Source organism: Rissa tridactyla, chromosome 1, assembly GCF_028500815.1.
Source record: "Rissa tridactyla isolate bRisTri1 chromosome 1, bRisTri1.patW.cur.20221130, whole genome shotgun sequence".
NCBI classification, from domain to species: domain Eukaryota; kingdom Metazoa; phylum Chordata; class Aves; order Charadriiformes; family Laridae; genus Rissa; species Rissa tridactyla.
In genome coordinates this window covers 98675816-98686218 of record NC_071466.1, presented here as the reverse complement: position 1 = coordinate 98686218, position 10403 = coordinate 98675816, and the positions used below count along the sequence as shown (strand labels likewise).

The 10403-nt window shown below is 45.8% G+C and overlaps 1 protein-coding gene across 1 annotated transcript in view; it reads left to right on the top strand.

The window, feature by feature from the left end:
* Positions 1–1242: 1242 nt before the first annotated feature.
* Positions 1243–10403, top strand: part of PDXK (pyridoxal kinase) — a 53262-nt gene continuing 44101 nt past the window's right edge. The window contains exon 1 of the mRNA XM_054205124.1: positions 1243–1399. Coding sequence (XP_054061099.1) covers positions 1307–1399 — 93 coding nt within the window. The 5' untranslated portion in view covers positions 1243–1306. The remainder of the gene's footprint in view (positions 1400–10403) is intronic.

Below are 10403 nucleotides of genomic sequence, written 5' to 3'. Positions count from 1 at the left end.
GTAAATGTGACGGTGTTTTAACAAGATTCGAGATGGCAAGGCACACTTGGTTATTTACTGTATGGAGGCCAGGGTCAGACAGAACTGTCAGGGAGACCCTCCTGTTGAGTCATGAGGTTCAGAAAGGACCCCCTTGCTTTCTAATCTTCTCAGAGAGGAGTCTAGGTGCGGCTGGATCCAATCCTAGTGCCAGACTTGGTTTGTGTCTAAAGGATTACAGATGCACAATCAATCCTTTATATCACTTAGCTAAGATTTCAAAGTTTTGCACGCTATTAGTCACTTACTAAGGATCTGTTCTGGCAAGGAATCTCTGAATCTCGAGGAGTAACTTTGAGAGGCATCCCAGCTCAAGGGGAGCGTGCAGCCCACTGCTGCGCAGGAAAGCTCAAAGGGCTCTTGGGCTGTCCACTATTTATGGGGGTAGGATGATTGACCTGTGGTCATTTGCACACTGACCACAGTACCAGCTTTGTTCCAGATAGCCCTTGGCTGTATCCGTCTCCTCAAAACCACATCGAGACAGATGGAGCCATCATGACCAGATCCACCCATTGTGGCCACCACGGGTGGTTATCCGGGAGGTGAAGGTCAGGTTGGCACCTGGGGAGGACCACCCCTGTCACGGCAGGCCGTGGGTACGTAGTGTTTGTAAGGGGCGTGTGGCCTGGCTTGCGGGACCACCAGCCCCTACAAGGTGGCTGTGTGCTGGGGAAGGGTGGGCCACACCGGGCCACTGCCTCTGTGGGTGTCGGCCAGCGCCTAAGCGCAGGGCCGGCCGGTCGCACCCGTACCGGGGACACACACGACACACAACCCCTCCCGCGGGCGAGGGGACGCGGCACCTTGCCGGCCAGAGCGGGCCGAGGCGGCGGCTCGGGGGCAGGGAGGCCTCAGCCGTGCGGGCGCTGGGCCCGCACCGCCCTGCAGGACGGCGCCCAGTGCGGCAGGGGCGGCCGTTGAGGCGCATGACGGCGCGCAGCGGGCGGAAGCCGCGGCGGGACCCGCAGCGAGGAGCACCGCAGCTTGGGGGGGAGGCCATTAGGTGCCGCCGGTGGTCGCTGCTGCCGCCGCCGCCGCCACCACCACCCCCGAGGCAGCGAGGGGCGGGGGCAGCCACTCAGCGGCCTCCCCGATCGCCTGACGGCCGCGGCGGGGTGTGTGTGTGTGTGTGTGTGTGTGACAGGAGGGGGCGGGCGAGCGCGTGACGCCCGCCGCGCTCCGCCCCCTCCCCGTCCTCCCCTCCTCGCTCCTGCTGCCGGCGCCGCCACCTCGGCCCGGCGCGGGCGGGCGGCGCGGAGCGGCCATGGAGCCGGAGCGCGAGTGCCGGGTGCTCTCCATCCAGAGCCACGTCGTCCGCGGCTACGTGGGCAACAAGGCGGCCACCTTCCCCCTGCAGGTGAGCGGGGCGCGGGCCGGCCCTCCGCCGCTCGCCCCGCCGCTGTGCCTTCCTTGCGTGGCGGCGAGGGAAGCCGGGCAAGGTGGTGTGACGGGCGACAAGGGCTGCCCCGGCGGGCTCCGGCCCCTGGGAGAGCGGGTGGCTCCTGCCAAGTGGGGTTAAGGTCAAGGGACGGCCGAGAGCAGCCCGCCGGGGCGCCCTCCCCGCCGGCTCAGGTACCAGAGCGCGGGCAGCCGGCGGCAGGCACCGTCCCGGGGCTCCGCGCAGCCCGGCGAGCCGGGGCCGGTGCGGCTGCGCCTCCCGCCGGCTCCGCGCTCGGCCCGGCCCGGCGCTCCCCCGCGAACGTCGTGTCTTCTCGCTGGCTTGAGGCTGTGGTACGGGCGAGCGAGCTGAAGCCGGGGGGGCGGGGAGGCGTGAGGGGAGCCCTTCTGGTGGGTTTGCTCGGCTTCACGCCGCGGTGCTCCGCGGGCTCCTGTGCCCGTCGCCGAGGCGTGTGCTCCGGCTTCTCCTTCAGGATGTCGGCGCTGCCGTTAACGGGCGCGGGCAGCTTGGGTTTGGCTGTCCCGTGCTGGGGACGGGGAGCCGGGCTTGGTGGACTGGTGGCCTTGTGCTGGTACGAAGCTAAGCTCCTCTGTTCCTAGTGGGTGGTGGAGCTGGGTAAGCCCCCAGCCCTGGGTTTCTGGGGATCTAGAAAAGCTGTAATAGGGTATAAGGGCCATTTAATGACTGTGCAAGGCTGGGCCAGAGAAACTAGCTTATGTGGCCTGGGGCTTGAGGGTATAATTGGATCTTGGCCTTCATGGCTGTCATGTGCTGACCTCGGAGTTGCTTGCTAAGGTCTAGCTGATAGTGGGAACACATTGGTGTGCTTTAGGGCCAGCCTTCGTACGTCTCGCTGTTCTCTCTTGCGAAGTGTCTGTATCATAAGGGGCTAATTTGCAGCCTTTACCATCAAGAAGTCTTTGTTTCTTGACACGTGTGGCTTTATGAAGCTTGCTGTCTCAGAATCCCATTGCCAGAGCACAGTGGGTTGTGACATTGGCTATCTTGGTACATGCTTAACAAACGATGGTGTAATCTCCCTTGAGTAGACAGGAGAGGTGGTGTAATCTGATAAATGATGCGCTTGAGACCAGGCCTTGCAACAAGCTAACATCACACCCCTTTATCGCCATCCAAGTATAATGTAACTAAGTCTCTTGAAAATTAGTATATGATGAAGGGTGATGTAGTTATGAAATCCATGTATTGTGGAAAAATCTGTTTATGTGGAGACCCACGTCATGATCTGCAGGCCAACTCTTCCTCCTTTCCTAACAGAATGATCTCTAAATGGTGCTTTCCTGACCCGCCTTGCCCTCACTTCTTCCCCCAGCTATTTTTGTGCTGGCAGAACTGCACACAGTAGTACCTGTTTCAGAAACCTTCCGTCTCTTAAAAACTGTTGTCTTCATTTTAATTCTGTGTCAGAGGTTCTCTTTACTCATCTGTAACTCAACCGAAAGTGGCATATGAGCCCTTGTATGGGTGTCTTGAATGACTTGGCAAATCAGTTCCTGTAAAGTGTCTTCAGTTCCTTGACTATGACACTATAAAATACTACTGTAGTTAAAAAGTCTTATTGATGTTGTAGCTGGGTTCTGTTTAGGAGGCTATCACACTCACACTGTGTAATGTTCCTCAGTGTATAGTGTCACAAGAAGTTGCTGGGGTGTGTGGGGGAAAAGATAGTTGGGGAACAACTTCACTACAGGCTGCACTTGAAAATCCTATATAGGCAGCCCTTAACGAAGCTGTACTTGCTGTGAAGTTATTTAAACCCTGGTTTTGCTAGAACATCAGATGTAGTGAGTTGCCACCAAGCTAAACTTTCCTTACTTATGTTTTCTTGAAACAAGGAAAGGAGTTACAAACCTGAGTCTCCTTATTTTTTTTGTATAGATAAAAGTGAAACCTAATGCTAGTCCTGAGGATGGGTGCAAATCTGGCATGCTTATGTTATTTCCTGTTCTCTTGTTCTCTTTTTTACTCTGGTCTTCCGAACCAATAACGGTTAAGTGAGGCTTCCTTCTGAGCTCGTCAGTATGGAGTTTGCAAGGCAAGATGTATGTAGATATGTGTGTGTATGCCTGTGAGGTCTGAAATCCTGACAGAACAGTTCAGGAATCTGCATTTGGACAGCAGCATCCAAATAGAAAACCAGACGTGGTTTCACCTGCTGTTTGCAGACTTCTGCAAAAACATCAGTCATGTTTGAATGATCTTTGGTGTAGGTCTATGACATTATTATTTATTAGAAATAGCCAGTGTAGCACAGTGCACAGCAGAGAACTCTTTAGTCTCTTTTTCCAACCGGTTGGTTTCGCTTTATCAGGCTTCCATTACACTAAAAGCTAAAGTATTTAAAAAGTATTTTAAAAGTAAGTGTGTGGAAAGACAGACTTTCTCTGTGAAGTATGTGGTAAATGCTTTCTATGTAGCAAACAGCAAAAGAGAGTTAAACCCTATGTTAGAGCAGTTATAATAATGGAAGTAATGCAGCTGGGTGAGAAATGTTAGAACCCTTTACACCTCTTCAGGTTAAAATACATTTGTTTAAGTAGTTTGAGATTCTGGATTAACTAATAGGTCTTAGAGGAAACACACACCTGGATTTTCTAGGTAGTAAAATACCAGGAAATGAACTGTCCTCAGCTGTGCTTTTAATTCTGCTATGGCAAGAGTTAATATAGTTTTTACTCACATGGTTTTACTATCTCTTTAAAAGTTCTGAAGGAGGTTCTGAATTATTTTTAAAATAATCATAAGTTATTTCACAGTCATGTAACCTGAGCACCTTTTGGCATCAGGAAATGGTTTAGGATTGTCCAGATTGTTCCAGAGAAGCATGTGCATTAACTTAGGGAGTTGTTACTGTCAGTCAGATAAATTGTTTTAAAACACCAAAGAATGTTTCTCCTGCTTGACTAAGAGTTGTCACAGTTTTTATGATATTAAATAAAAATGTATGTTTTCACTATGCCATTCAACATTACTTTTATCATATGTGTTTTCTTCCTTAGGAGGATCTCTTACTTGTTAATTTTAAGTATCATTTTAACTTACCTTTCCTACCCCACCTTCTAGGTAGATAGAATGTGGCAATAAGTAAAGGGTGCAGTACAGGCAAGCAGAGAGTTACAGTTCTCAAACCACAGCGTGAATACACAAGGGCAAGCTCATTTCTGTTCTGCAGAGGTACTTAATTCTAACCATCAGGAAAATTTTGGTAGGCAGGTGAATTTCAGATTCCTATATGATACCCATCATTACATCAGCTCTTGTGAATGGGTATTTTGGTCTGTATGTTCAGTCCTTTGGACCTTTATGAGTTTCCAAGAAAGGCGTTTGAAAGTACAAGGAAGGGACAGGAGAAAGTCCCAGCCCATTTCACCTGGGCACTGGACAGTAGCATTTGGTTGCCCCTGGACTAGATGATACTCCTGTCTGCAAGCCAGAGACTGTTGATCTTTGCTTATTTGTAGATAACAGTAAGATCCGGAGTTGTGTACTTTCTGTTCTTACCTTGCTTGATAATGCTAATGGAACATGATTATGTTTTGTTGGGGTTTTTTTGTCTGCCCTAACACTGATGGAATTTGAGAAAATCTTGTCTCAAAATTCTATTGTGTTAATTGTGAGTCAGAAGAAGGGTGAAGCAATCAAAAGTCTTTACAGAATAGCAGTAAGAAATGTTCCTACTGGCTAGTCCTTATTTTTGTTACAGATCAAAGGCTGAAAAAGCCTAACCCTTAAACAAAAAATAAATACAAAGATAAAAGCATGTATTTGCTCTTTGTAGTGTCCAAAGATTGTCCTAAATTACATATCTGAAACAAGAATTGTGGCTCTAGATACATACTTCAAATGAAGCTTGCGGAAGCATGGTTTTCTTCCTTGCCTCTGTTTTTGTTCTTGTAAGAAAGGTAAACAAGGGACAGATGAATTTAAAAAAAAAAAAAAAAAAAAAAACACCAACAAAAAAACAAACAAAAAAACCACCAAAAAAACTAACCAAACTTGTGACCCCTCAGGGAAGGCTTATTCGTAGCTATGTAAACAGCACTTACTTATTATGTGGATGTCAGTATATGTAATTGCAAAAGTTCAGTGGATATCTTCTGCAAGGTGAGGCCCTGAAAAAGACTTTTAATCCAAAAGGTTCTAACAAGGTGGTTCCTCACCTGCAGTCTGAGTTTCTGGAGAAAGGCTTTACCAGAATGTTCCAGAAGTAACATGTCCAGATTAATGCACCTGTGAGAAAAGGATGGCTTTGGCTCTCTAGGATGTATTGTGAGAACTGCGAACTTCCACGAAGATTGTAGGAGATGGACTTTTGACCTATATGGTAAGCTGTAAAGGGAGTGGGACAGGACTAAAAGAGCACAATAAAGTGGAATATTCCTCAAAAGAAAAAAAAAAAGTGTGTGTGTCTCTCAGTTCTTAACATTGCTTGAAGACAGACTAGACTGAGGCAAAGAACTGGGAAAAATACTGGGATCTTGCTTTTACTTAGCAGTAGTAGTTTATGTTTGTGTAGCACTGTAAACTAAGAGATCCCAAATTTCTTTACAAACTTTTTAGAGAAATCTTTTCCACTACTAATGCAAAATAATGAATTTCAAAATTAGAGTAATTTCAATCTGCCTAAAAGAAGTGCAGCTGGGAGTGTTGATATGCTATGGACTCTAAATGACAGGACTGAGCAGAGTCTCTAATAAGAGAGTGGGACTGACTGAACTGTCATCGTCTGAGGTTGAGTCTAAGTGTGGCACAGTAGTATCTGTAACTGTTCCTACAAGTCACTTAATTGTGGCAACTTGTTAAATAAGCTTTTGTCATGAAAATACCAAAAAAAAAAGTCATGAAAAATACAGAAATGCTGAGGGATGTTCCTACAAGTTGATTGTATATGACAGTTGGAAAGCTGAAAAAAGCGTTTTAAGGTGCATTAGAATTTATTTTGCAGTGTGTGTATGGGGCTAGTTGACCAGTTGGCATTTTAAACTTTTAAAAAGATGATGATAAATATTGACAGTGACTGTTTATTATTATTATAACTTGCTAACCTCTTCATAATGCATTGTGGAAATTGTAACTATGCAGATGCATGGGCTGATATTTGACATAATAGTTACACTGGAGTGTGTGCTGTAGTAAAGGAATAGTAGCTTTTTTTATGTAAATAATCTTTTTGATCTAATACAACACAGCAAAATGGGAAGATTAAGGAGGATCCTGTTTGGTGTCTTCAAGCATGTGCAAATATTTGACTTTAGAGCAAGCAAAACTGCCTTACCCTGATTCACCCACTTTCTTTGGTAAAAAAAAAAAAATTGAGTCATCAAGAAACTGCAAATCTTATTAAAGGACTGGAAAACTTTGCCTAAAGGTGGATTTGCACTGTTTGTGTGGAGAATATCATGTACTCAGAGACTCAGTAGCAAGTGTTTACTTGCTTAAGGCATTTTATTTTTTTCTTTTTTTTTAGGAAATGGCCTTATGTTCTGTCTTTGTCTTAGATGTTTTTTATTTTTTGAATTCTTTCAGTTGTTATGTCTTATTTCTGCTCCAAATGAAACAGTTGAGAGTATATTTTTTTTTTCTGAATAAACAAACAAGGACAGATAACAAAGTCAATAGTGATCAGATTTCTGATGGAAAAAAATGAGCTTCAAGTAAAAATTAATTTCATACATATATAAAAATGTACTGAAATGTATTAAAAGTATAGTTCGAAATAATAAAATGAATCTTTCATTGTATGTATGAGGATGGTACAAAGGTACACGTGAGAAAAACTGGTGACATACAAAGCTACTGATACTCATCTAAAATATCCCGTTTAGTAAAACGTCGTCTCTTGCATCTCATTTTTTCTATTTGTATCCAAAAATGATGGTCACCTTTCCTTGAAGAGCATATTTAGTCATTTTAGATAAGGGATACAACATTATCCATGGCTGACTGAACACATGCCAGGCAGGTATTTTTAGCCTCTTTAGGCTGAAAAGATGCAAGTGGAAGTTCCACTTCGGTTGCTTGTGTTGTGTGGGAAACAGGCTTGAGTTGGTGAAGCAAGGTTAATGTGAGGAGTCAGACATTAGTCGTGGTACATAAAATGTCCATTCTTCTGAAATTACTATGTGTGATAGAGTGTGCAGCTGTATAGTAATCTGCAGAGGAAAAAGGAAATAAAATTGATGAGGATAAAATTTGAAACATGCCAAGCAGATCCATGTTGATAGACAATATGAGCCCCAACAGAAGCCAGGCTAGCTCATCATCTTGTGGCTTGGCAGCAGTGGAGTAACTAGTCATAGCAAAAAAGTATTACTGAACGGAAATTTGGCTATGCTGAGCTACCCGAATTTTTTCAAGCCTTTGTTCAGGACTCATATTTGTTGATGTTAATTCATCTGTGGCACCTCTGAGCTTCAGTTCCCTTAACATCTGGAACAATTAGCCATAGAGCAGGAGAGAGAACTGCAATACCAAAACCTCTTGCATGACTCATTTAAAAAAAAACAACAACAAAACAAAAAAAAAAAAAACAACAAAAAAACCCCCAAACAAATCTCACCTGACCTTCTGTCATCCTGTGTAAATTTTAAGCATATGGACTAGTTTGTGCTGAGTAGAATCCTTCCATGGTGATTTAACTTTGCTCTGTTGGGAATGGAAAGCACCCTTTGCCAGAGGGATGTGTGGGATTGAGGAGGTGCTGGAGCACATGCTGGAAAATGGTAAGTCTCTCCCCTGTGGCAAAGCAAAAGCTGGAGAGCTGCTTTTCTGATCTGTAGATGCAGTTGTTTCTGAAAACAGAAGTAAATGGTTTTCCTGACCAGCAAAACCTTTCCAGTCTGATCAGAACTGCTCCCCTTCTCCCCATTGTGGGGAGATCTGCTGGCTTCAGTAGCAAAGCCAGATTGTGAAGCTCTTGTTCTTCCGTTACCACCACCAGCTGGTTCTTCCACCTGCACTGTTTTGCTGTCCACTCCAGCTCTTCAAGGAAGGTCATTTTGCAAGGCCATGTGGTAAACTGCTCTGAGAAGCCATCCAGGTTATAAATAACTTGACAAAGAGGGAAAAGAAGAAAATGTTTATTTATCTTGTGAGTCAGTTTCCTGATCCAGTTCCCTACACAGCCCCACAGACAGCTCTTTTGGCATAACTGAGGTGCCAGAGCAGGAGCAAGCCCCAGGCTCCTGCACCTGGCATCTGCTGAAGGAAACATTCCTCAAAGTACGCTCTTATCTAAGACATCTGCTTGCTCCGAAGGAATTGGTGAGACATTAACTGTTCTCTAGAAGCTTCATTCTTTCCCTGCTGGGGCCTTGTAGTGATCTTTACATAATGTGGCACCTCTTTCAGGAAGTTGTTTCCTGCTCCATTTTTACAAGCATCTGTTATCTTGCAATTTAACATCTAAAGCCTTGGTAGGAGAGCGGGATCTGTTCGTCACCTACCTAAGAAGGCCAAATAAAGCATACATGCTGGCAAAAACAAATCTCTTTCTTGTAGGATAACTCCACCTTAGATGTACATAATGTGGTGCCGTGCCTTGCTAATGGGCTGACGGTTAGAGAGCTACCTATAGAATCACAGAATGGTTAGAGTTGGAAGGGACCTTAAAGATCATCTAGTTCCAACCCCCCTGCCATGGGCAGGGACACCTCCCACTAGACCAGGCTGCTCAAAGCCCCATCCAGCCTGGCCTTGAACACTTCCAGGGATGGAGCATCCACAGCCTCACTGGGCAACCTGTTCTACTGCCTCACCACCTTCACAGTAAAGAATTTCTTCCTGATATCTAATCTAAATCTCCCCTCCTTCAACTTGAAACTGTTACCCCTCATCCTATCATTACATTGATAGAGAGTCCCTCGCCGTCCTTCCTGTAAGCCCCCTTTAGGTACTGGAAGGCTGCTATAAGGTCTCCCTGTAGCCTTCTCTTCTCCAGGCCGAACAACCCCAACTCTCTCAGCCTGTCCTCATAGGAGAGGTGCTCCAGCCCTCTCATCGTCTTTGTGGCCCTCTGCTGGACTCGCTTCAGCAGGTCACTGTCCTTCTGTGCTGAGGACTCCAGAGCTGGACGCAGTACTCCAGGTGGGGTCTCACCAGAGCGGGGCAGAGGGGCAGAATCCCCTCCTTCAACCTGCTGGCCATGCTTCTTTTGATGCAGCCCAGGATACGGTTGGCTTTCTGGGCTGCAAGCGTGCATTGCCTGTTTGTGTTGAGGTACTATCCAAAATATGAACAGCAGGATTAAAAATAAAATAAAAATCAAAGGAAAAGAATGTGTTGTGGGATTTCCCCCCTCCCCCATTTCATTCACTAAAATAAACAAGAGATTAAGTCCATGCCTGTTGGACCTATTGCTGCTGTGTGTGTCTGCCTCTCCTAATCAGTGTTTGTAAACTTACTTGTGTAGCACTGTGCATGATTCCAGCTGGCAGGAGTTTGCAGTGACAAGTATAGTGTTTTTGTCAAATTACATCCAAGTGTAGAAGGAAGCAGCATGAAGATGATGAATCTGAAATTTGCAGGGAACCTGCAGCTTTTTTAACTCTTCAAATGAGCATGTGCAAACTCTGCATCTCAAGTTAGTATCTGAAGTCACTCTTACCTATCAGTCAACAGAGCCTCAGGGTCGGGGGGGAAAACTTATTTCTTGGGTGGGAGGCAGTCAGACACCCACAGCACCACCTCATTCTCCATTTTTTTTTTTAATGTTTGTCCTGTTGTGGGATGAACGAAAGGGGAAACAGAAGCTGTTATTTCCTTGTCTTTCATTACCTTAGCCCTTACAAATGAGTGTCTTGCAGATCCATCACTTGATCCCACCTCAGATGGAAGGAATGACCTCCTGCCTGTCAGAAGGTTAAAAGAGCAGCTGTACCACCAATCTTTTGACTCTGCAGTCGGGTCGATCCTGAACCGGTGTGACATGTGGAGTAATGAT